Below are 26,620 nucleotides of genomic sequence, written 5' to 3'. Positions count from 1 at the left end.
GCCTCGCCCTCTTCCTGCTCACAGTGGGACCTCAGCTCAACTTGCATAGCTGGTGTCTGCGGCCCCTTTGCCCTGACCTTTCTCACTGCTATTTGGGTATCCTGGCCCCTGGGAGTCCCTGCTCTCCTCCCTGTGGCTTTCTACCCGGGGAGACCAGCCTGCTTCTAATCTCTGGGATGGGGCCAAAGTCAGGGTGCCTGCCTCGGCTCCTAATCATTCCACATTGTCCCTGCTTCCTCCCTTGTCCAGCCCCCTTCATCTTATAACTACCTCCTATGTTCTGGAAGGGAGGATAATGGCATTTATAGTAAGAATTGCCATTTGTGGAGCTTCATGTCTGTTAGCTAAGGCAACATCATCCTCAAGAAACAGGTTCTGTTATTTAGCCCCATTTACAGTGTGCATTTGGGGGAAGCTCCATGTTACAGACGAGAAAGCAAGTCCCAGAGGAAACAGTGAATTTTCTAAGGATTCATATAATAAAGAACTTATAGTTCTGGGATATAAACCTGGGCCTGTCTGACTCCGAAGCTGTAACCTTTCCATAGTTCTAGAAAATGCTAGGGCATGGATACCGTTACTTTATTCCACCGTCCTAGACCCTCTGCATCTCTAGTCCTTCTTCCCACCTTTGACTCTTGATTGTGAGGACAAAAAGTCCTTTTATTTTTTAATTTTTTTTTTAGTTGTCAATGGACCTTTATTTATATGCGTTGCTAAGAATCAAACCCAGTGCCCCACACATGCTAGGCAAGCGCTCTACCACTGAGTCCCAGCCCCAGCCCTGGAATGTCCTTTTCTATCCATTCTTAACCTCCCAGTCCTTCACAAATCGTGTGTACCCGCTGTCCTGAGAACACTTTCCCTCAGCCAGAGCTTGACCTCAGTAAAAGCCCGGCACACAGCCTAGCTATTTCCAGGCTGGTGTGGATTTACTTCCGTGGATGTGAGGGACAAGCTCTTTCGGTAAGGATGAGGACCTCGCCAGCTGGAGTAGGGGGTGGGTCCTGAGGAGCCACTCTGGGTCTGCTAGCAGCAGGGAATCCCTGGGGCTGAGGCTTAGAGTTACAGGTTCTCCATCCTGCTGTTCTCTGGTCCCAACCCTGGAGTTTACCTCTAGCCTCAGACTTCAGATTCCTTTATCCCTCAACAGGAACTAAGTTTTGTTGCATTGTCCCCTGTGTCCTGGGTCAGCACCCTCTTCACCAGACCCCCCCCCCCCCCCGTGTCTATATCACGAAAGGCCAAAGTTTAAATAGCTGGACATGGCTTGGTGAAATGTGTATAGAGCCACTGTGTGTTAGTGGAAAAGTTGCAGACAGTATGTAGGAGGTTCCCCAAACCAGTTCTTCAGAAGAAATTATCAATGTGGTCCCCATAGCTAGAATTTGCTGTTACTTATTGCTTTGTCCGTGGCTTTTCCAGGTCTTTTTCCTGTTATGTTAAAGAAAGAGTCACTGCCACAATTGCCAGATAAAGAAATAATCATTTTATCGTGCATCAGACTATGTCATGGGGATGTCACAATGGCAAGGAGCCTAGTATAAAAATTGAAGGATGGGTGGGCAGCAGAGTGGGGAAGCAGCATCCAGAGCTGGGGTTTATCCAGCCCTAGGCCTCAGAGGACATTACTTTTGCCTTGGTATAAGAATGGTGGAGAAGGGTTCGGGCAGGATGTGAGCCTACTGACCACTTTCCAAGCCCCCATGTAGCTATGGCAGGCCTGTGTCAGTCCTCTTTTTTCATTTGGGACAGTTTGGAGCTGAGCGGGTCCAAGGAAGCTGCTTTTTTCTGTGGTTGTGAATTTCTTTGGCCTTGGTGGCAGTGAAGGTGGCAGTGGCAGTAGGGCTCTTCAGAGGTTCCTAGAATGTGGTCTGATTGACCTAGGGCACAGCCTTCACAACCCCAGGAGGATCAGCTCTGAGGTACTCCCTGGCAGGTGGAAAGGTGGCTGAAGCCTGTGATGGGGCACACACCTTCTCGTTGCTTCTTGGGGCATTGCCCATCCAATCAGCAAGCAGCCCGGACCCACGGTTCCCCAGGGTGGGGGAAAGTAGCTCAGGTCCCTGGAGCCGGGTGATCCCCACTCTCCCTTTTGTCTGGATCTGGCTCTGCCAGTGAGGCATAGTGTTTTCCCTGGCGCTGAGCAGGCAGCTGAACTGAGTCCGCTAAAGTGGCAGTGGGCCCAGCTGGGCAGCTGTGGGGACCCTTAGTCAGCTTAGCTTTCATCCACATCAGAACCAGACGGCCCCAAGATTATCTCTGTATTTGAATGTGGCTCCAGCATGTCACTTGGTTTTGGCCTCTTACTTGGTTAGGCATTAAGCACAGAGCTTGGTTGGGGGCCAAGGGTGTTGACCCTCTTTGCAGGGGGAGTCAACATCAGGCGGCACAACTCTTTGCAGGGGGAGTCAACATCAGGCGGCACAAACCAAAAGGAGAGTTTCTGCAGGTTCGAGTTAAGATTCTGAATCTTGGACTTGGCTTTCAGACACTGAATCCTAAAATCAAGAGCTTGGGGTCTTGGAACCCCAAATGGGGATCCTAGAACTCAAGACTCTTTGGGTCGATAGCAAGGTCCTCTGGTGGTTGGGCGCCCAACTGAGAAGTAGCTGTGTCTGTGCACACCTCGTTGACAGAAGTCTGGACTGCTGGTGCTCTTTTGGGGATCTTGAGTCCCCATGCACCCAAGGCCTTGGAAACCTGGAGGTCTGGGGGTGGAGGGGTCTCCACTGCCGAGACTTCACTGGTGAGCCTTCCAGTTACTCGCCTCTTTTCTCACAGCCTGTTTTCTCTCTGCAGCCACGTGGGCTCTAGCCCAGACTGTGGTCTCTGGCCCCTGCTGCTTCCATCCCTTTTCTTGCAGCCAGAACCCCTCTCAAGGCTCAGGTCCAAGACACCTTCTGTGTCTGTGCCTTTGGGTGCAGGGGCCATGGAGGAGCCTGGCTGGAGAACTCTTGTGGCTCTGCCTCTGCTCAGCTTGCTATGGAGGTGGTAAGCATTGCCCTCAGCTGTGAAATGGCATGTGTCTGTCTATCCTAGGACTGGTGTAATAATCAAGGGAGGTGCCCCAATACAAGGCCTTGGACAGTATTTACTCAGTAAATTTAGTTTAGTGAGTAAGATAATGGAGGAGGACTCTCTGCACAGTCCTTTCCTGTCTCTGAGTGTGAGATTTCCATTCTCAGTTTCACAAGAGAACAGCACCCTGAGAGGTGACTCACATGGGGCCTGACTAGGAGGGGTTGGGGAGTACCGAGATGGCTCCGCTAAAGGGTGTGCTGGGGCAGGCTGGGCTCCAGGGTGGGACTGTAGCCTTCTCTTGCCCTCACCTCACCTGTACTTCCTACCTGGAAGGTCCCACAGAGGCTGACCTTCCAGCTGCCCTTGTGAGAGCTGAAGTGGGCTCTTTGCCTTTGACCTGGTACCTGCCCAGGCTCTTTCCAGGGAGTTCCAGAGGCAAGGCTACCAGGGCCAAGTTGCCAGAGGGCCTTGTGTATGTGTGGGGTGGAGAGTTGCCAGCTCTTTTTCCAGGTGATGTGAATTCCATCAAGATGGCACCTATTTTCCCTGCCATGGGGCCACCTGTTTCCCTAGATGGCGGGGTCAGTAGCCATGTGGCTGTAACACTCCTTGTTACCTATCTTAAGCCTGCAAGTAGGAAAATGGACACAGATAACAACTGAGTGGTCAGCAGCAGCCTTATTTGGACAACCAGAGCCATGAGCAAGGTCCCTTTGATCAGTGGCAGCCACAAAGCCTTGGGCTTTGTGGGAGGCCACGGTTGGTACTCTTAAGGTCTCCTGCCTGGTTTCGGCAATAAATAATATGAGGACCCAAAAACCAAACCAGAACAAAAAATACAACCAGGATCTCTCAGGGAGGTGGTGGGAGACTCTTTAAATTACTGGCCTTCCCTGGGCCACTCGGGTGGTTGCTGAGCACAGGCGGTGCAGTCACCGGCATGTGTGCAGCTCTACGAGCCGCTGGCACTGTCGGCACTTGACGAAGCAGCACCAGTGGAACTTGCAGCTGCAGCGCTCAGCCAGCTCCACCTGTGCGGTGTGGAAGCCGCGGCCGCAGCACAGCAGCTCGCAGCCATCGATGGCCTTGGACGTCTTGTTGCATGTCCGGCCCCTCGTGCCCAGCACGCCACTGCGCATGTCCTGTTCGCAGAAGTCTGGGCTGGGCTCCAAGTACACCAGGTCCTCATCTGTGTGCGGCTTGAACTGTGCGTTGCGTGGCACCAACGCCCGGGAGGAGCCCACACGGCGGGGCTCCACCTCGGTGGCGCCATCAAACTTCTCCTTCAGTGCGTGGCCCACCTGGCGGAATGGTGGCACGGCTCGCCAGCACGTTTTCACTTCGCAGGAGCCTGATACCCCGTGGCACTTGCACTCCACCCGCATGTGTGACAGGATGGCCTGTGGGGGAGGGGTGGGAGAAAGGGGCCATCAGGAGATGGTAGTGGAGGTTGGGGAGGGCCCTGGGGGTTACTAGGGGCACATGGATGTGGGACACCCCAGAATCCAGCCCCTGGGGGCTGATTCTGTAGAGTCAGAGGGTTCTTGTCATGCTTTCTCTGTATAAGGATCTGCTAATTGCCATGCTGGGCTGGTAAGCAACTGGGGATAGATGAACAAGGTGCTGTCCCCACATGTGGGCACTCAGAGATGCTAAAGGACAGTGCCACATGAAACAGTGACAAGTGATATGATGGGAAGGGCACCCTGGGAGTAGGCGTTGATGGGGTCATAGTTGAGCTTGTGATGTCTGGGGTGACCGGGCTGGATGAGCATATGTGCTCAGTACACAGGTGCATATGTACAGGGACACTCTGTGTGGCACCCATTCCTTCCCGGGCCTGCTCCACACACCCCATGGGCGTGGGCCTACTGAGGTGCCTGTGCCTGTGAGAGCCTGAGCATTTCCCGAGTGGCCATGTGGTGAGTATTTGGGGACCCTGCCCGTGCCATCCCTACTCTGGTGCTGGTGGGGGTAGTGCCATACTACCTTCCTGCCGGCCTCGTTGTTGTGGAGGTTCATGAGGGCCCGGCTGGACGAGGCCCCCTTGCTTCTCTCGCGCACGTCAACAAATGACTGGGAGAAGGCGACGCCGTAGGCGATGTTGTCTGAGCATCCCGACCACTGGAAGCCTGGGGTGCAGAGGACATGGAAGAAGGTCCCAGTGAGGGTGGGCCAGGTTCCCAGGGCCCTGCCTCCCCCTAACCCCATCCTGAGCTTACCCTGAGGACTGACCCCATGCACCGTCCGATCACAGCCGCACTTTTCCAGCTCCCCGCTGCTGCAGGCCCGTGTCACCGCAAAGGCCACACCTGCTGAAGAGATGGCATACACAAAGGCCGCCTCCCGAGTCCCTGGGGAGACAGAGGGAGGACAGGGCTAGGTCCCAGGGCTCCTTCTCAGCACCCTCCTTAGTAATGAGGGAGGGGTACATGGGGCCTGCTGGGAGCTGTAGACCAAGGAGCAAGCAAGGCGGGCAGAGTGCTGCGTGCCAGGGCCGAATGGACACCAACAGCCGGGACCACCTCAACCACTCTGTGGACCAGCTCATCCTCTTGGCAGCAGGAGGGGTTTCTTAGGTTGTCACAGCACGTGGCTGAGCCGGCAGAGGGTCTGGCTTCAGGGCCATGACGTGGCTCCTGTGCCTCACTGTCCTCACTGCCTTTCCAGGAGTTGAGTGATATGACGTGTAAAGGAAACCAGGCGGGTGAGGTGAGCTGGTTCCATGCCACAGCTGTGAGGCTGCCGAGTGGCGCTGCAGCCCCAGCCTTCCTGACTTTCTTGACCTATTCCCCAGCTGCTCCCCTCCAGTTCCTCTCCCTGACTCTGCCCTGGCCCTTCCTAGGCTGGGCCCATTGCTCAAGATGTCTTGCCTTCTGATGCCTTTAAGCCAGATGACATCAGCTCCTAATACTTCATCCCTCTTACTGATGAGCCAGGTGCCTAAATTACATCCCTAGTTACAGTGAAATGCAGATTCAGAGACGGAAGGACTTGGTCGCAGTCTTGCTGCCAGGAGGCGACAGAACCAGTGCTCCAGCACAGGTCTGGGCCTCTCCTCTGTTCTGGTTCTTTCCTTCTGCCCACGACTGCTCAGTGATTCTATTTTGGTGCCGGCCCTCCTCCCCTGCCTGAATGGATGTTTTTATCCTCCTAGGAACTGTGCCTGGGGGTGTAGCTGTTGTGGAGTCTCTTTCTGGGGGTGAGTAGAGTGTGCGCGGCTGGCTGGGTGTGTGACCAGACAGCAGGCCTTGCTCCTCTCTTGGGTCCTGTGAGGGCCTCTGTGTGCCGTGACTGTCCTTCTGTCTCTTGCTGGAGGGTCTGTGTCCGCAAGAGTGGCGGGGGCAGGCTTTGGCCTCATGGTTGGCAATTACCTCTGTGACACCCAGGCCTGTGCTCCCAGCTGCCCCAGGGAGCAGTCACCGTGGTCAGACAGAAACAATCGCTGTCTCTGTACCCATGTCTGTGGACAGAAGCAGCAGAAGCTGAGTACTAGGGTGGGAGGCAGCTCGGCCCCCAACCACTCAGGACGCCCTGTTCTTGGTGTGGCCCTTGAGCTGGGGATAATGCCCCACCCTCTTCACTGCCCACTCTCTGCCCTGGCTTGGCTACTTTGGGCCAGTACTGGGGGGCTTGGCTGGAGCAATGGAGCCTCGATGGCTGGAGGTGGAATCTTCTCCAAGTTAATCGAGGTTAATAGCAGGATCATGTTGGTTGGTTTTATGCTGTGGCCGCCCAAAGAGCGCCGATTTCAGTTTCTGGTATTTCTGGTATTTCCAGGCCTGAACCAGCACAAATCTTTACCCCAAAGACTAAGGGGGAAGGGAAGTCCGAGTAGGAGATAGGGCTGATGAAACTGGCAGGTGGCCTCAGCTCCTGACCTTGCTTGGTCTTTTCTCCTCTCCTTTTCTTGGTTTTCAGGAAGTCTCTGGCCCAGCCCCAGCTCTGGGCTGACCTCTGCTCCTGAGAGCCAATGGCCCCTGGGGTGCAGGCTTTCCTCTGAGGTGGCCAGGGAGACCACTGCCTCATTCCCTGAATCAATATCCATCTCCTGGGATTCAGAGTCCCTTTTGCCTTGGCCACAGGGGAACAAGGACACCATAATATTCTCAGCTTGAGAGTGGCCCTGAAGGAAGAGACTCTGAAAAGAAGATAAAACAAAAGCTAAAGCTTAGAGCTTAATACACTGCTGGGCAGTGTCTGGGCACTGTGGGTATACGTTAATTTGCATACTCTTCACAACCCTATGAAATTAGGGTTTAACCTTGTTAGCTGGGAATGGTGGTACATACCTGTAATCCCAGCAAATTGGGAGCCTGAGGCAAGAGGATCACAGGTTTGAGGCCAGTCTCAGCAATTTAGTGAGATCCTGTCTCAAAATAAAAACGGCTGGGGACACAGCTCAGTGGTAGAGCACTTCTGGGTTCAACCTCCAGTACCACAGTGTGTGTGTGCACATACACACCTACCCCCCCTCCCCCACTTCATTTTATAGATGAGAGAACAGGTGCTGAGTGGTGAAGCATCCAGCCAGGAAGTGGTGGGACCAGAATCTTGGCTCCAGAGCTTCCATCTTGACATTCTCTGCCTCGCAGAGGCCTTGAGTGTCTGGGAATACACACGCAGTCCATCTCCTACCTTCCAAGGATGAAGGCAAGAAAGCTGTACCTTCAGTCTTATGCGCTGCAGGATCAGCTCTCTCTTTGGGGGGTTTTCTAAGAGGTGATGAGCAGTCAAGCTCTGCTCAGCACAGGAGACCCCAGAAGGCCTGGAGGACAGGGGCATGCTGCTGTGTCCCCAAAGGCAAAGCCAAAGACAGTGGCTCCTCCAGCCCTGCCAATCCCATTTATTTCCTTTCTTCCTTCCCTTTCCTTCCCTCCCTCCCTCCCTCCCTCCTTCCCTTCCTTCCTTCCTTCCCTCCCAGGGATTGAACCCAGGGGCACTTAATCACCAAGCCATATTCCCAGCCCCATTTTTTTTTTTCAATAGGGAGTCACAAAGAAAAGTTTTTTTTTTTTTTTTGGGGGGGGGGTTGATGGACCTTTATTTTGTTTATTTATATGTGGTACTGAGAATTGAACCCAGTGCCTCACACATGCTATGCAAGCGCTCTACCACTGAGCCACAATCCCAGCACCCCCAGCCCTTTTTAAATATTTTACTTTGAGACAGGGCCTTGCTAAGTTGCTGAGTCTGGCTTTGAACTTGCAATCTTCCTGCCTCAGCCTCCTGAGCCGCTTGGATTACAGGTGTGCTCTACCATGCCTGGCTTCCTTTAGCCTTCTCTAGCTGGCCCTGGGTTTGAGCTCTTCAACTCCATCACTATGGCCCTGGGGGGCTCCTCACCCTACCCAGGTCCCAGGCTGAAGTTTTGCTCATTAGTTGAAGATCTAGCAGGGCCTGTTTTCCCCAGAGGCCACCCAGGCATGGAAAAAGCATCCTGGTATTCTTGGGAATTGTAGCAGCAGGGGGCTTCCCCAGCAAGATGGTAGATACTGCTTCTGGGTCAGGGGTTTGCCTGTTCAGCTGCAGGAGGGGTAGATCCCCGCTTTGTGCTCACTGGACTAGGGTAAGGCAGGACTCTCAAGTGCCAAGGATACTCTGGCCTTCTTTTCCATAAGCCATTTGCTGCTTCTCACACTCAGCTCCTTCCTGACATTTTCCTTCCCAGAGTACCCTGTCTTCTGGCTCTACCAGTCTAAGTCTTGTGTGTCCTCTGGGTCTGGCCTCAGTACATCTTTTCCAAGGGGCTGGGGATTCAGAGTGATTCTGCAGATCCAATAGTTATTTTTTTGAGGGCCCCACTGTGTTCTGGAGCCTTTCCATATGCTCTCTAGGGTCACAACAATCTCAGCAGTCAGACTCTGGAGGAGTCCTCAGCAAATGGCTGAATGGGAACTGGAACCAAGGAGGGTTGTGTGACACAAGACCTGGGCTCTGCAGAGCACATCATACGTGCTGTCTCTCCAGATATTGAAAGGAAAGACATTTCAGCAGGAAGGAGTATTCGGGGAACTGTCTGAGGTTGAGTTGGGCTGGCAAGAAAGCCATGGGCCCAGTGATGCCCTGGGCACCGGGGCGGGTGTTATGGTTGAGGCCAGGGAATATCTACACTGCCAGCATTTCCTGTTGACCTGGGGGAGTTGTAGGGAAGTGAGGCCAGACCCGGCCCTGGGCTCCTCGGCTCCGAGAAAAACTCCCTTCAGGAAGTCTCTCTGAATTTAGGGGATGTGAGAATAGGTGGCTCTCCTGGGGTCATGGCCTATAAGAAGTATTTCCCATGCATTCTGTCACTGAATCTTGGTGACAGCCCTGTGAAAAATTATGTGACCAGGGAAAGTGTAGAGCATTTGGGGCCAGACAAAACTGTTAGACTCGTTTGCAGAGTGACCTTTTCCACAACTCAAACAGATCCTTGCATATCCCTTCCCACTGTCTTCCTGGGACTCCAGATGCTCTCTCTGACCTGCCTGCCCCACTCTATCAGAATCAGGCCACAGACAGAAATTACCTTGTGTGTTTGCCCTCTGAAGCCTTCAGGGGCTTCCAGCCTGGAGGTGTCTGGAGCACATCCTCCCCAGAGCTGATTTTGGGGTAGGGGTGTACTGGGGATTAAACCCAGGAGCGCTTGGTCACTGAGCTACATCCATAACCTTTTGTTATTTAAAAAAAAAATAACAGCAGAAGGGTTTTTGTCATCTTTTGTTATTATTATTTTAAATTTTGAAATAGGGTCTTGCTAAGTTGCTGAGGCTGGCCTTGAACTTGCCACTCTCCTGCCTCAGCCTCCTGAATTGCTGGGAATCATAGGCGAGCACCACCACGCCTGGCTTTCCCAGAGCTCTTGTAATATATCTGATGGCATCAGAAAGTGGCCCAAAAGGTCACCCAGAAGGAAAGAATGTTCTCCCTTCACTGGGTCCACCTGATATGGCACTGAGGACAAAGGCAAGAGTACCTAGGGCTGCGGAGCATTTCAAGTCCAGCCCAGGGTAGAGGGGACAGTCAATGAGGTGTCCTAAACAGTGCAGATGTGGGGAGTGGGAAGACATGCCCGGGTTTGAATCTCATTTTGCTATGGCCAACACATCACGGTGCCTCCCAACCATGGCAGAGCCTGTAGGGGCCTCAGGGCTCTTTGAGTCCCCTCTATGGACAGGGAGTTGATTGAGGTCACAGAGAGAGGTGATGAGGCAGGAGGCCCATCACTGTCCACAGATGGAAGAAAGCAGAATGGTTTTTGTCATCCCACCCTACTAGGGCCAGCCTACCTTGAGGCCCAGGACACCTGTGCCAGCTCCATGGCTTCTCTCCCTGCCCTGGACCTTTCCATTCACTCGGTACAGTTTACCATTATGCACAGTGCTGAGCAAGGACAGGGATTGGGCCATAACTAAAACACAGGTCTTGGCCCTTAATGTCTGCTCAGGCAAGAACTGCCACATTCCACATTCCTGGCTGCCCCAGACACCATCTTTACCAAATTTCTGATAGATTTTTTGTGCTAGAACATGTAGCTTGACCCTAAACCACACATTGGCCTCATTACTTATCATTATTTCTCTGCGTGTCTGGCATCTAGAGACCTCCACAGCTTGGGAGTGGGGAAGTATGGAATTGGGGGCTGTGAGAGTTTGGGTAGTATTGGCAATATGTAAACCCCTGCCCTGGCCCTCTAGGCATCAGTTAGCCCTATTTAAGCACCATCTGTATGAATTCTCCCCCAGGAGTCCTAGAAGGTTGGTTCTGGGTTTATTCCCATGTTACAGGAAAGAGAACACTGAGTCTTTGAGAGGGCATGGGCCTGACCCATGATCTTAGTCAAGAGCAGGCAGGCTGGTCCAGGACCTGGGTGCATTGCCACCCTTCGGCTCCTTGAGCCTTCTTCCTTGTGACATAGGAACAATGTCACAAGCTCAGAGCTGTTGAGAGAATGATTTTAAAGCAAGACAGCACAAGCATGTGAGAGTCCTGTAACAGATGGGACTCCTTGGCTACCTAGGGTGGGATCTGTTGGCTCTGTCCTTTCACATCTGAGGCCACTACCTCAGCCAAGCTGCTTATGCATGTGGGCCCCTGCCAAGTCCCCCATCCTGGGAGCTGGGGGATGAGTGGTCTGCCCAGGCTAGTGTTGCTGCTAAAGGCAACAGCCTCAGCGCCTCTGGGGTCAGGGCCCACACGAAGTACTTCCCAGGCTTTCTCACTGAATCTTGGTGACAGCCCTAAGAGGGACACATGTGCTCGGCAAGGCCACTGGGGCTCAGAGGAGTGAAGTCACCTGCCTAAGATCTGCTTGCCCATGCTCACCCTCCATCTGTCTCATCAGTAATCCCTGGATTTCCTGAGAGCCAGTGCCTTGCTCTCAGGCCACTGGGTGGACAAGTCCCTTTTCTTTTTGTTTGTGAAGAGCATTTAAGAATGTCCCAAGAGGAATTCTACTAGGGAATAAAGCCAAAAATAGGAAAAGGAGTTGGGTGAATGGGAAGAGCTCAGAAGAGTTCTCTGAACATGGCTGGTCTCTGCCTGCTCTGACAAAGACAATCTCTGGGTGCCTCGACTCTACACCAAGAGGACAGGACATTTGACCAAGCTACTCTGTCACCAGCTTTCACCAGGCCTGGTAGATTCTAGCATCACCCAGAACTTATTGGCTAGGACTAGGTCCCCTCCTAGGTTTCTGTCTCTAGGTGAGGAAGGCACTTAATGGCAGAGTCCTGTGGACACACTACCTTTAGGCCAATACTGACCCTGCCTCCCCTGTTTTTATGTACCTTCAACCTGCGGTCCCCAACCTGCTGTCATTAGATTATATCCACAGACTCTCCTCGATGCCAGGCTGTGTCACGTGTGGGGGAAATGGGCAGCCGAACCATCCCCTTGCCTGGGGGGAGCTAAGCCTTAGTGATGGGTTGGTGGAGGCTTCGCCCTGCAGCCTGGAAGCATCTTGTTGCAGTGTGAACAGAGGTGCTTTAGACAAAGGTGTGTGTGTGTGTGTGTGTGTGTGTGTGTGTGTGTGACCATTTGCCTTACTCTCCTCTATAAAGTACAAACATTTGGTGGATCCAGTAATGGGTCCATAGGAATACCCTCTATTATTTTTTGCACCTTTTCTATAAGATGAAATAATATCAAAACAAAAAGTTACAAAATAAGAGGAGAATCCCTATCCCCACTAAGAACAAAGAGACTTAGAGCCCAGAGGAAAGGACTGAGAGGGCTTAGAGAGGGGACTGCTGAGCCCAAGGAGAAGGGGTTTGGTGTCTGTGGTACAGGACATGGCGTGTGCGAAGGTGAGGGGTTTCGGCAGACATGGTGTATGAAACCCTGCTGATCTACCCAACCAATCCATCCAAAACACTCTCTGAATACCCACCGTGTGCGAGGGACTTTCCTAGCTCAGGTCTACCTGTGCGAGGCTCCCCAGCCAGGCAGCGCCCCCTCATCCCGGGAGATTTGCTGCTGTCGGGCTGCTCCCCGGGTCTCTGCTTCTTTTCGAGAGCAGCAACACAAGCAGGATCATGCTTTTTTGGCCTCTGCCAGCTCCCAGGAGAACGGCTTCCAAATTTCTATCACAGTTGGTTTCCAACAACATCCAAATGGTTTGCAGTGAGCTGGGCAGCCCTGGCCATCCAGCCCACAAGTGCCAAGACAAAGGTTGGCCCAAGGAACCTTTTCCTGCTGCCTGAGCAAGTCACAGAGGGCCCCGTTGACTGTGGTGGCTTAGAAGTGTCAGTTTTGTGCTCAGGAAGTAGAAAAAGAGGCAGCTGGTTTAGGGTGCTTCTCAGAGCCTCTCAAGGAACCTTCCTGTTCCCTAGAACTTTCTCTGGGCTCTAGCCCACCTCCCTTTGGTTGAGCGCATTCTCATGTTTCTGGACTAAGCTGAGAACCTTTATCTTTGAGAAATCCTTCCCTGAGCACCCCAGCCCTGGCCAGGGGAAATGTCAACCTCCTATCCTGTCCATCATGGTGACTTTTCTATCGTGGCGAAGAGCACAGACCCTGCAGTGGGTTTGGTCCTGGCTCTGTGACTTTCTAGCTCTGTGACCTTGGGCAAGTTACTTTGCCTCCACGTATGAATTTTATTTTCTTTATCTGCAATATGGCTGCCGAGTTAATGTTACAACAGCATCTGCCCGTGTTAGTGCTGCGGCCGGGTGAGCTGCTCTTCCTATGCTGAGGTCTGCCCCCCGCTGGGCTGCGAGGAGTGGGGGACAGGAACTGGCTGTATCAGGGAAGGCCATACTGGGGGTGCTCCATGGGGTTTGTCAGGTGTAGAAATCCATGAATCAAGCTCCTTGGCTGAGCCAAGGGGGTGAAGCACTGGCTGAGGGCCGCGAGCCCGGGTCTCAAGCCTGATTCTGCTATTCACCCTCTGAAAAGCCTTGGGCAGGGCAGTCCTGTCCCCTGCCTGAACCTTAGTTTTTTCTCCTTAAAACAAGGAGGATCCCAGCTCACACTCCCTTGAGACTAGCACTGAAACTGCCGCATATTACTGAATTCTGCTCTGGTCGGGGTGGGGGGAACAGCACTGCATCAGCCTCCTCCCACGGCCATCCCCAGCTTGCCTCAGCCTGGGTCCTCCCCCTACCTGGCGCCCCTCCCTGGGCCTCCTGCTGGTTTAGCTTCAGAAATGATTTTGACTAGTCCAGCCCCTCCAGTGTATCATTCCTCACTGGGTCTCACACGCTGGTCCCTGGCTGCCACCGCACACACACACCCTCACCTTGTGTTACCACCTTGCCAAAGACGGGCAGAGAGTCAAGCGTGGAGCAGTTCCAGCGCCGGTTCCGGAACTGGTACTGGCATTCCTCGATGGCCAGCTGGGCGCCGCGGCGCACCGAGTCCATCACCTCCAGGTTCCGCTTGCACATCTGCACCTGCCTCTGGATCAGGCCCTTGAGCTTCTCACAGGTCTCCTCCTCAGAGATGCTCCCCACTGAAGACAGCTTGGCCAGGTACCTGGGAAGAGGGGAGAGGCCTGCAGAGCCCGCCCCAGCACCCCGCCACGGTCTCTGGGGCCGACTTGTCCCGGGACTGGTCCTTCTCTCTGGATCCAGTGACAGGCCTGCCTCTCCTGGTCTCAGGCTGGGGATCTGTGTGTGCAGTTTGACACGGGGACTGAGGCAATGAGACAGGAACTGGTCATTGTTTGCTGGGCAAAGGGAGTGAATGAATGGCCACTGAATCGAACGGTATATAGAAAGTCCTATTAAAATATGGGAAATTTTATGATGATGATAATTAGCGTAGCCAACTTTTATGGAACCTAGTCACAACTGGGCTAAGTACTTTATTGCATTTAATCCTCTCAGCAAGCCAGTGAACCCCCATTTTAAAGAGAGGGACACTTAGGTGCATATGTGTCTATGCAAAGTTACCCAGTCAGTGAGAGGTGGAGCAGGACTTGAACCTGGTTTGTCTGACTTCACAGCCTTCAGTAATGACAATTCCTTTATGTGACTCAAAGGCTAGAACTGACAGTGTGGACAGAAGCTGCTGGGAGCTGGGCTTGCTCCAGGGGCAGCAGACTGCAGTTGGCTGCCCCTGGCTGTGGAGGTGTGCATGCAGCAGCCAGGTTCTATTGGCCGGGCATGTGGGCCGGGCATGAGGGAGGGCTCTCCAATCTGGCTGTGCACTGGAAACATTTATTGGGCTTGAGGAACACTCAGGTTCCTGAGCCCCGCTTCAGGCAGGGCTTGGCATGCATCTCAGTTTTGGATATGTCCCCAGGCACAGCTGGGAAGCCACTTGCCTGGGTAAGTACCAATGATGTTTCTTCAGTCTGGGTGCCACTGTCCTCCTCTCTGCAGTGTCAGCCCCAGGGGCAGCTTCCTCATCCCCTGTGTGGGCTGGAGTCTGGCTTTCCCTGTTTGTAATGGAGTGGCAGTTCCTATCCCAGAGGGCAGTTGTGAGGGATGAACCTAATGGCAACACCTCTGGGTGTCAGCTGGGCACATCCTAGGAGGGGGGTGTCGTAGCAATCTCTTCCCTGCAGCCTAGTGGGCGAGTGGGAGGTGGTTGGGCTCAGGTGCCCAACCTCCCCTCCTCCTGCACTCCTGTCTCCCAGGGCCCTTCTCCTTTCGACCAGGTCCTACTCAGTGGTTGTCAAGAGACTGATAGGGTCCTGATGAGGCCCAGGCAGGAGCCTGAGCCTCTTGGAGGGGAGGACAGTAGGAAGAAGACTGAGAAGTGGGAGGAGGACGCATCTTGAACAGGGGCCAACTAGCATCTCAATGCTGCCTGGGTGCTCCCCACTATCATAGTTGAAGGAATTGGGGGTCTCCTACTGGGCCAGGCCCACCTATCGTGCTTGGCCTGCAGGGGGCGCCAAAAGCTCAGCACCTACTGGCGATGGGCCAGGTCACGCTTTGGGGAGGCCACAGGTGTCCTTCTGTGAGGGGATAAGGAGTTGCACCTAGCATTGGATCTTTTCCTGCTCCCACCCAGACTTGGCTCTCAGATAAAGGGTGAGGTCCCTATTGCCTTTTGACACAGGGGCACAGAACTGGCCTGTCCCCAGCTAGGCCACTCCTTCTGTATTCAGCAAGGGGACACGTCAGGCTGTGCCAGGCCCTAGCCTCTGGTTAGGAAAGTCATTCAAGGGCAGGGGGTCCCTGGGCAGGAGAAGTAGGCTTTGGAGGCCTGGCTGAACCACCAGTTGTGACCTGGGGCAAGTCACCTCCCCACTCAGAGCTTCTGTTCATGGGAATGATAAATGGATAAGTCCCTAGGGCCTTTCCACCTGTCAGAGTCGGTGGTCTTCCTCCTACTGGCAGAAGTATGGAGGGGTTTCCAGGCCTCAAAGACCCCTAGTCCCATGCCAGGCTGATAGATGGAGCCCCTGCTGTTACCAGGGGAGAGATGGACCAGAGGGCAGCACCATCCTCCTCTAGGCCGGAAATGCAGCAGGAAGATAGGCTGAAATGACAGCAACAGGGATTTAGGGGGCGCTGCTGGCCTGCCATGGCTGTGGGTCGCTGGGGTAGTGTCCAGGAAGAAACCTCTTCAGTGGGCACCAATGCCCACTGCCCAGCCCCTTCCTCCCCTGGCACAACCCTTGCCCCTTGCAAGCATGTGAGGCCCAGCCTCCCCCAGCCCTGTGCTCCCAGAACCTAGGAGCTTGTCTGAGTGGTGGTGGTGGGAATCGGGCACCAGAGCTGAACACAGGCAAGGCTGGGGCTGGAGAGAGGAGCGCATCGGGGGCCTTGGTCTGCACCGTCTCTGCGTATCTATCCCAGAGTCTGGTTTTACAGAAGAGCAAACAGAGGCCCACAGAAGTGAGATGACTTCCAAAGTACCACAGCAGTCAGCAGCAGCAGCCCTGAGTCCCCTCTCTTCCCTGTGTCCCTGGCTATGGACCTGCCCCCGCTGGATGGCCTTACATAGGGCTTGTCCTGGTGGGTCCCCTGTGCTCACCTACTGGCAGAGTGCTCAGGGCAGGGAGGGGCAGGGCTGAGGAAGGAAGGCGGGGCTGCTATGGGTTTTGGGAACACTAGGAGCTGGGCCCAGTTGGTCCCAAGGGCCTCCAGGATCCCTCCTGGTGCCCTAAGGTGGCTCAACCTTTCCCCCAGAGACACATGTGCCACTTGCTGACCCTGGAGCAGGGTTGGGCTTGAATATTGACTGCCAAGCCATTTCTCAGGGAGACAGGGCCTGATGGGTGTTGGCTGGTGCCGGCTGCCCGTGTGTGGAGGCCCCGACCATCCCTGCTTCTCCCGCCCTGGTACGGTGTCCCCGTGTAGGCTTCTTCCTGCTGCTTCTGAGTCCAGGCTTAGCAATCTGCCACCTGCTGCCCTGGCCACCCAGGACTCCAGCCACTGCCCTGCCATCGATCAGGTTACCCCACCAGCCTAGACTGCCCCTGTCGGCTCCGCTGCCAACCAGCTCGTGCCCTGGTCTTCTCAAATGGGGGCTATGGGTCCTTGAGGCTCCTCCCAGGAGGCCCTCCCCGCAAGGCCCGTGCACGCAGCCTGCAAGGCTGGAGGGCCCTGGCCCTGCCAGGGAGATCAGATCCTCTCGGCCACCTGCTGTTTTCATTAGAAACTAAAATTAGCTGGGCTTGTCCCAAGCTTTTCCAGGTTTGCTTGCTTTTTTAAACAAAATATACAAATTCCTAGAGGAGAATCTGCACCTCTGTGACTCCTCCCAGGCTCTCACTCTGCACATGGAGAGGAAAGGGGAAGGGAAAGAACTGGAGCCTTGGGGAGGCCAAGCAGGTCAGTGTCGCAGGTCCCAGCCCCAGGGTGTCCAGGTGGGGGCTGGGACGCCAGCCCAGGCTTCTCTGCCCCTCCCTTTGGCCTCCCTGCCTGCCCTGGCCACATTTAGAGCCTCCTCAGGAGTGGTTGTGCCTGCAATACCAGGGAGGAAGGAGGCCAGGCGGGCAGGAGGGGGAGCCGGAAGGAAATGGAGTGTCTGCTGAGCAGAGAGCTGCCTTGGGGACACGGCTGGGTGGAAGCAAGAGGACCACAGACCCCCACCCAGGACCACGATCTTAAGGAGCACCCAGGGGTACCTGGTTCCACCAGATCCTTGCCACACCCCCAATCATGTCAGATCTCCCAGTGCTCCTATAACCACTGCAGAGTGGCTGGCTGGCCTCCTCTCCATGCTGTCCCAGGTCCAGAGACCCTGTCCTTTATGATAAGCAGTGTAGTAAGGGCTGTAGGGAGCAGCCTGGTCAGAATCGCATCTCCGTGTCACTGGAGGCAAGTTAGCAAACATCTTAGAGCCTCAGTGTGTTCTATAAAATGGGAGACTGATGTTCAACCCCAGAAACTAATAAATGAAATGTGCGTGTGGCGGGTGCTGCTCCTCGCTGCAGCACTACTGGGTCACCATCCTTATCCAGATGGACTCCAGGGGCCCCCTCACTGCCTCCCACATAGCCTGTGCCCATCTCAGTGGAGATGCTGGGCTCTCTGGACCCTCTTAGGCCTGGGCCCCAGCCTTCAGCTGTGCACACCCAGGGAGAGACACACACTCCCAGTGGGAATGTGGATTACTTCAGACAGGATCCCAACTGGAGGGGTTTCTTTTTGTTGTTTGGAGATGGAACCCAGAGCCTTCCACATGCTAGGCAGGGACTCTCCCATGGATCCACACCCCCAGCCCCCAACTGCAGATTTTTGGCAGAATCTCCAGAGTTTGCAGAATTGGAGAATGGGTTTTCTGGTGATTGTGACCCATGTGGCAGGCCCTGGGACAGGGACTGCAAGGGAAGGTGGGGGGGATGGTACTGGTGTCAGGAGACCAAAAGCTAGGACCCTGGGGTGCAAGGGCTAGGGCAGTGGCATCCAAGACAAGCCAGGGTGCTGAGGGGACATGGGAATCATTTTAGGAATGAGAGGTGACTGGAAGCAGGGACCTTCCCTTCCCCTGTCACCTGTGCCCTTAATCAGCAGGTACAGGTTTCAGCATGTCCTGTTACAACAGTGCCGAGTGGGTCAGGAAGGCTGTTCTCCATTTCATAGATGCGGAAACTGAGACTCAAGAGGCACGTGTTCAAGGTCATGAGCCGGTCAGGGTGGTCAGAAGTTCAAAACAGGTCATTCTGGCTCCTGAGCCTGGGGGTTAGATGCTCAGGCTCCAAAGATGGCCTGGGGTACTGAGGTCCCCAGACACTGAACTGGGTGAGGTGACCCGATTCTGAGCCCCGTGTTTTCTGAACTAGAGAGGGGAGTGTTGGGGAGGGAGGCGTCTCAGTGGTCATGCTTCTGCCTAGACCATGTTTTTTTGGGCCTGGGGTCCCTAGCCATTGGGGTTGTGGGGGAGGTGCTGCTGCTGGTCTGGAACCCTGGAGGACAGCCGTAGGAGTGGGGAGGCTGGCAGTGGAGACCCTCATGGTAGCTGGTGGGCAGCGGGCTGCCTCTGCTCCACCTCCTTCCCTGCCTTAGCCAACTTCCCTGGGCTCCAGGTGCCTCCCTCAGTTGGAGGGACACGATGGCCTCTTGTGGAGTGCCTTCCCCTCCTTCCCCTGCTGCTATCCCTGGGATCCCTGGCTCCTTTACCCTCAGAAGCCTCGGCACTCGCACTCCTCTGGCCTCCCCTGTGGCCGTGACCTGCAGCCTCCTGACACCCGAGCCCCATGTGTCTTACTCCTGAAGCTCCAGATACCCCACTTCCAATTGGGAACTCCCCTCCCATTTCCCATCTCTCTGTGTTTGTCCCCAGGAGAGCTGGTGGCTGACCCAGGGCCAAGGAGGAGCCACTTAGCCCTGGGTCTGCATGGCCCAGTGCTGTGCCAGCTGGTGAGAACTTTCCTTCTCTGCCCTGGCAGGGAAAGCTGTGGGGGAGCAGTGTCAAGGCTAAGGCATTTCCTGACCTACCTTGCCCTACCCTAGCAGAAGGCTAGAAAGCCTTTTGTGCCCTGTGGCCACTGGACCACTGAAGTGTCCTCCCCAACTGAGGGAGGCTGCGGTGGCTCCCAGTTTCCAGCGAGTTCCTTGGCTATGGCAGGTACCTTCTAAAGGCCCACACTTGGGAGAACCTGTGGCTGAATGTCCCCTACCCCCTGCAGGCCGGGTGGGCAGACCTTGGTTGTTCTCCCCTCCTGTGCAGAGTGACCGGCTGGGGCTCTGGGGCTGCAGATCTGATTCGTGGACTGCAGGAGAAGTCCGGGGGCGGACTCCAGCTTTCCCACAAGTGTGCTGCGTGCCCCTGAGCCTTGCACCATGCCTGATGCCAGGAAGTACTCCATGTGTTTGAAGGGGGCAGACAGAGCACCCCCATGCAGGAAGCTGTGACCCTGAGGACTCCCTGTCCGCGGCCAGTTCTGATGTCTGCTTTGTTCTGAAACCTTGAAGCAGGGCACCCCTGACTCAGGAGGGAACACTGCCGTCTCCCGCTTTGGGGAAAACTCCTGGGACCTCATCAGGAGATTACAGAATGAGAAATGGGGTGGGAAGGGCTCAGTCCGAGTCCCAGAGGGAAAGAGGCCCCACTAGGCCTGTCAGCAATCCCCTGCTGTGCAAAATGGGCCCCGAAGGAGACATCCCTGAGGGTGTGTCCCTCCCTCCCTCCCTCCCATCTGCCTTCATCCCTCTCTGAAGACCGGTCCCCTCCACCACAGGGATGGCCTGGCCCTGACTTGGCGGGAACTTAAAACGCAGTTTGGTTTCAGTTTGCCAGGAGTGGGGGAGGCGGAGAGGGGCTGTGTGGGGAAGGGGGAGCTGCTGGGGTCAGGGTGGGGAGAGAGCCTTCTCCCGGGTCTGGCTCATTCACAGAAGATGCAGTTCAGGTCTCAGAGATAAAACCTGGCAACTCCTGTGGAAATCTGGAAAGCAACCCTGGGTCCCGCTCCACCTTCCAGCTGGGTTTACAGAACAAACCAGCCCTGGCTGCTGCAAGCTCCCTGGGAGCACAGGGTGACTGCAGGGGCCAATGGCAGGCTCTGTCACCCCAGCTCCTGGCCTGCCTGTGCCCCGCCTGAGCCCTTCCTCCCAGAGGGAGGAACTGGAGCAGGATTGCTGCAAACACTGGCTTTTCCAAGAGCACCCACAGGGCCAGAGTTGGGCGAGTTTCAACAGGTTTGGGGAGCGCTGTCTTGTCAGGAGCTTGCTGAGTTGCTCAACTGCTAATCCAGGGTTGAGGGAAGAAAGGTAACCGGCAGACAGCTGGGGCTCCTGCTGCTGAGCAAACCCCTCCGGCAGGCCCGGTCCCAGGGCCCCCGAGGAGGGGAGAAGCAGCCCCGTCTGACTCAGAGGGTCTGCCTTGGCTGAGGAGAACGGCAGGGCTGCAGATCTGCTGGGGTCAGCCACCCTTCCTGACACCCACTGGGGCGCGTTTTAGTATCACCGAACCTTGGGCTAGTGGAGGGAAGCCTTCCTCCTACTCAAGGGCTTTGAAGATGGGCCGCCATTTGACAAGAATGTTCTGGGGTGAAGGAGTCCTTCCTTCCTTGTCCACTGAGTGTGAGCTGAGCACCTTCTACAGGCTGGGGGTGCCAGCCTGGGAGTCCTCAGGGCTGGGATCGCACTGCCTTGGCCTTCCGAAGCAGAAGCCACGCTGCCGAGCTTATATATAACGTGAGAGGGTTCTACAGGCAGGGGACGAAAACCGTGAGACCTGGACCTGTGAGAGCCAGCCAAGCTGCTTCTTTGGGGAAGTTGCTGCATCTCTGGCCTCTGAAGTGGGGCTGAGAGTAAGACACTCCTGTCCTCTGAAGCGGGGAGAGGAAGGTAGAGTGGCTCAGGGTGGGTGGCGTGAAAGTGCTTTATGAACCATTCATTCGCTGTGTGGGGGTGTGCTTTTGCCCCTAGGGGACATTTGGCAATGTCTGCAGACATTTTTGGTTGTCACCTGGTGGGGGGGCAGTGTGTGTGCTCCTGGCTTCCAGCAGGTTGGGGCTTGGGATACTGCTAAACACCTTGCAGGACACAGGACAGCCCCGTACCAAAAAATTACCTGGCCTCAAATATGAATGGTATCAAGGTTGAGGGAAATCCTGCTTTAAACTGTAAAGTTTTGTGGGTGTAGTGATTGTAATTCATTGCCCAGAACCATGGGAGTGCTCCAAGGAGATGGGCTCTTACTCTTTAGAGGGAAGGGAGAGCTTCTTTTTAGCTGGGGAACCATGAGATATTCCTGGGGGAGATGGGCTACATCTTTCCTGGTGGGGCTGGCTGTCCCCCACACCTGGACTGGGGAGGCGCGACCTGAGAGCTGGGCCTCCCTCTGCCATGCCAAGAGTCACACATCCTCCCTGGGCAAGCAGGCACATAGGAGAAAATCAGCCTCGAGACACACTCCTGTGGGACCTGGACCAGCAGGGCATGTGGGGCCTCCTGAAGGGTGTTTCCAGCACCAGTTTCCTGGCCAGCAGGATTGCCTCTGAGCCAGCTGGGCCTCCCTGGCCCTCTGAGGCTCCTGTGGAGACCCTTGCTGAGGAGGAGGGCTGGCAGTCTGGTTTCCTATTTGCGTACAATCATGGGCTTGGGATGGGAGAGTTTGGGACAAACTGGGCTTGAGGGCCACCTGAAGGCCACTCCCTCCACCCTCCCATAGACAGGACTCTAGCCCACTGACACCAGCCCCCGTGGCTACCATGTCTCTTGGTGTGCTGGCACTGTGCCCAGCCCAATACATGCATGGGCTCGCTCTTTTCTCCCAACACCACTGTGTATGTCCCATCTGCACCAATGGGTACCATTTTGCAGATGAGGCACCGGAGGCTCCAAGATGCTAAGTAACCTGTCTAAGATCACTGGACTGGGCCGTAGCAGAGCTGGGGTGGAACTCCAGGCTATCTGTCCCCAAGACTGACTTGGTCACTCTGCTGGCCCATCTCTGAGTACAGCAGGGACTCCTTCCCCTGTCCTGCTGGGTTCCTGGTAGGGCTCCTGCCCAGCACACCACTGACCTCCCCCAGAAACCCAGTGATGAAGCCTTGGCTTATCTATTCCCTTGCTCTTGCCAGTTCTTCCATTTGGGTTTGAGAATAAGCTGCAGAGGATAGTGGCCCAGAGGGAAGAAAAGAGGCCCACCCAAGGCCGCCCAGCACTTGGCACAGAGCTGGGACTGGCACCTGTCTCCTGGTGCAGTCTCAGTGCCAGGGGGACCATTCAGAATCATTTCTGACCCTAGGACCCCGGTAGGGCAGCCCCTTTGAAGGCAGAGGACTGTGCACATCCCTCCCTCTGAGCAGGAGCTGCCACAAGCTGTCAGCCTGCTTTGGGTGCCAGATGCAACCCTAGTCGGCAGCTCCCAGCTTCTCTGGGCTTGCCCAGGCCTCAGGCTGCAGAGTCCTCCCAGCTCCAGGCTCTGTCCTGCCCAACAGCTGCACACAGCAGGACACCTGGCCTCCCCCCACCCTGGGCCACCTGCCCTTCTGAGACAACAGACAGTACCAGCTCTGCTACTGGCCAGTTGACCATCCCTGGATGGACGCCTCTGCTGGGATGGGAGGGGACACCCAGGTCTCATCCCTTGGTGGGTGCTGCCAGCCATCCTTTCGGGGTCAGGCCTCTAGCTTGGCTCACCCTTGAAAAGATACAGTGTCACCACCTCGCTGAATGGACAGCTGCCCGACTGCAGCTTTTTCTTCTAGAGGCAGCTCTGGGCCAGACACCTCTGCATTTACCAGCTAGGTGGCTTTGGAAAACTACCTCTGGGATCCCAACTGTTCTCATCTGTAAGTTGGGATTTGAATATACTCTGGCCTCGGGAGTTATTATCCTGGAATTGCTGTCAGGATCCCATAGCCTGCAGGCCAAGTGGTGTGTCCCCCCCACTCCCCCGTTGATTGCCCCTGTTCATTTCTCTCCCCCGACAGCCATGTGGCATGCACTGTCCTACCCATTTGTGGCTTTGTTTTATGTGTCCTTCTATTTGGACCCCAAGCTCCTAGGAAGCCTGGCTGTGACACCTATTTTCCCCAGGGCTGGTCCAGTCTCTGGCCTGGGGACGGAGGTGATAAACATTAGGTAGTGACACTGGCTTGGGGGGACAGAGCCCTGGGTCTCTTCTCCTTCAGAACCCCCGGTTCCACAGGGTCCTGGGAAGGCCCTCTTTCTCTCACCTTGGGCTGAGCAGAGAGACCCTTGGCTCGGAGCCCTGGTGGAGCAGGAGCGAGCTGGGACACCCAGAGCCTGCTGCATGGCAACCTGAACCATCACAGTCACCGAGAACAGGTTTGCCAACTCCCTTCTCCCTCCAGGCCCCCCTCCTCACCCACCCCTCATGGCAGCACAGGCTCAAGAAGGGAGCTGGAATTCCCCAGGGGTTTGTGTGACCTAAAGCCAGGGCTATGTCTCTGCCTGAGATCCTGGGCGTGGATGTGGCTGAAGGTGGGTGGTAATATCACCTGGGCCACATTGGCTCGGTTTGGGACAGTATCATGGGAGGGGCTGGGAGTCTGAGTGTCCATTCTCAACTTGAGTTTGGCAAGTAACTTCTGCTCCCTGGTCTCAGTTTCCTCATCTGTAAAGGGAGCCAAAAGGCCACAATGCTCTACAGGCCTGTCTTTCCACTGCCGATATCCCCATATTCCCTGAAGGCCTGGGTCACGCACTCAAATTGCCACTTTTGTCCTCTGCTTTTTTGCTTCCCTCCGTGCCGGGCAGGTCGAACCCAGTTCTTGTTCTTCCTGATACTCAGACCTGTTTGGGGACCTCAGCTCTGAGTCCATGTATTTAAGAGCCAGCTCCAGAGCCCCTACATCCAAACCAGCTCCCCTCCTCAGCTCTCTGATCCAGGCTCCACTGAGGGGGGTGGTCTGCAGGGGGCCAGAGGGACGAGGTGGTGGTGCCCTGGTTTCTGTACATACTGCCACTGCTCCTGAAGTGTTAATCAAATTAAGGCTCCAAGAAAAACAAAAGCGCCACAGCCACTTTGGGCTGTCTTGGAGTAGCTCACTCTCGGAACAGCTGGGAGAATTCCACATCACCTCCGTCCCCCAAAGCCCTGGGTGGTTCTGACCCCAACAAACACACTCCTTCCAGCCTGCAGGGCCCCGGCTGGCCACAATGACCTCATAGCAACAGCCATTGGACACTCGGGGCAATTTCATGGGAGATATTTGTTCTTTGGTCTTGATGCAGAGAGAATTTTTTCCTCTCCTGCTGTCTCCATGGAAACCCCAGCTACACTGTTGGCGATCCCCCTTCCCACCTCATGCTTTTCAGATCAATATTGGAGCTTGGCTCCCCACTGGCTGCCCACAGCGGATGGGGGAAAGAGTTCTGGCCAGGAGGAGTTGGGGCCAGGGTTAAGCCTGGGGCATGGGGAAGTGTCACTTGGGAAGGATGAAGGAGTCCAGCGTCCTCTTCTTGCTTCCCGTTCACTGGCCCAGAGCAGCTCATCCCTTTAGCTCTCTTTCCCCCAGCAAACATCCTGCCCCTTCCCAGGAAACCCTCTGAGCAGACCCAGTCAAGGAGAAAGAGACAGGTCACCAGTGGTTACCACCCATTTCTTCCTTAGGCAAGACCCGTGGAGGTGGGGGCTGTTGTCCTCTTTAAGGGCTGCAAGGAGTTTCTTCTTGCTCCAGGGAAAACCAAGGTCCAACCAACCAGAGCCGGCAGCGGGTTCTCAGAGGCTCGGTGTCCCGGTCCCTTTCCTCCTTCTAAGCCTGGTTCCCTCCCTCCCAGCAGAAACAGGTCCCTGCACGCCTCCAGCCCAGCCCGCAGCGCGGCGCAGCTTCGCGCGGGGAGCTCGCTCCCAGACTTCTCGGGATTAACCTGCTATTATGTCCAGGAGCCCTTCCCTGTAATGGGCTTCCTCAGTGACCTGTCAGTCCCGCTGGGCTGCGCCCTGAGCAGGGTACCCCATCTGGGCCGCCGCCCCGTGTTCGCACCCCTTGCGCCCTGGGGCGCCCAGGGCCGCCTATGGGTGCGGACTAAGCCGCCATCCCCGGCGCCTTTGGGCAGGAAGCGGGACGTGGGGAGAACGGGACCCAGGGTCTCCAGATGGAGGCCCGGCAGTGGCGGCGGCGGCAGAGAGAGCGAGCGAGCCTCTGTCCCGCGGCCGAGACACCTGCCGGGCGCCCCCGCGCCCGCTGCCCCGCGCCGCCTGGCACCGGCCGCTGCCCCCGGGGCCTGCCCCGCCCCGCCCCGCCCGGCCCGGCGCTGCCGGTCCCGGCCCGACTTACAGCCAGTTGCTCGCGGCGGCCGAGAAGACGGCGAAGACGAGGAGGCGCAGCGAACGCAGGCACGAGCGGGGACTCATGGTGCCGCCGCGGGCGCCCGGCCCCGGGCAGCGCTGCGGCCGCGGGGGGCCTCCCGTCCGGGCGGCAGGTGGGCGCTCCGCGGGTGGGCTGGGGCGCGGCGCCGGGCGCGGGCCGGGGCGCGCGCGCCGGGGCTCTGCCTCCGTGCCTGCCGGCCGCCCTGCCCGCTGCTGCGCCCGCTGCCCGGCGCGGACCAGACTGTCAGCGCCGCCCCAGAGCCGGGATGCCGCGGCGGCAGCGGCGGCGGCGGAGGCGGGCGGGCTGCCGGGGGGGGGGGGGGCGGGGGGGGCGGGCCGGGGGCGGGCCGAGGATGGGGTTACCTGGGCGGGCCCAGCGGCCCGGGACACCCCCCGGGGGCGGGACGCGGCGGCAGCGGCCGCGGCCACCCTAACCCGCGGGACTGGGCTCCTCCCGGGGCCTCCCCGGCCGGGCGCCCAGGAAGACTTGGGGCCCAAGCTCGCTCAGGGCACGCCTGGCTGCGCGCCGCCTAGTCCGGCCGCGCTAGAGGCGCGGCGACCCAGCTGCCTAGTCCCCACCCGGGCCTAGGGACAGGCGGGCACAGCTCCCCCAGCCCGCCGCTGCGGGCACTGCAGCGCCGCCCGCGCCGCGCCCCCCGCCCCCAGCCGGCGCTGAAGGAGCCTAGATCCCGGCCCGACCGAGGCGGACCAACCCGAGAGCGCCTGCCACTCGCGCGCACCCAGGAGCTTTCGCTCCGGACGCCCAGGACTGCACACCCGGGCTCTGGGTGCCGCCCGGCCGCCCCCGCCAGGCCCCTCCCAGCCTCCCGGCCCGCGCGTCCTGCGGCCCAGCCCCTCCCTGGCGCTCACCTCCCTCCAGCCTTCCGGGAGCTGGACGGGGCCTCCCAGCTTCGGGCAGCTTGGGACAGTGGCCTGAGACTTCGGCAATCTGAAACCTCGCTTCTGGCTAGCCGCAAGTTCT

General features: G+C 56.6%; 1 protein-coding gene across 1 annotated transcript; it reads right to left on the bottom strand.

Moving 5' to 3' along the window:
* Nucleotides 1-3,956: 3,956 nt before the first annotated feature.
* On the bottom strand, nt 3,957-25,683 carry Wnt4 (Wnt family member 4). The gene is made up of 5 exons (XM_076863261.2): nt 25,607-25,683; nt 13,748-13,983; nt 5,247-5,378; nt 5,014-5,156; nt 3,957-4,424 (listed from the first exon to the last, which is right to left on the bottom strand). Exons 1-5 carry the CDS (start codon nt 25,681-25,683, stop codon nt 3,957-3,959), a joined length of 1,056 nt encoding a protein of 351 aa, XP_076719376.1.
* Nucleotides 25,684-26,620: the final 937 nt, after the last annotated feature.

The sequence above is a fragment of the Callospermophilus lateralis genome, chromosome 7, assembly GCF_048772815.1.
Source record: "Callospermophilus lateralis isolate mCalLat2 chromosome 7, mCalLat2.hap1, whole genome shotgun sequence".
In the NCBI taxonomy this organism is placed as follows: domain Eukaryota; kingdom Metazoa; phylum Chordata; class Mammalia; order Rodentia; family Sciuridae; genus Callospermophilus; species Callospermophilus lateralis.
This window is presented reverse-complemented; position numbering and strand designations above follow the sequence as displayed.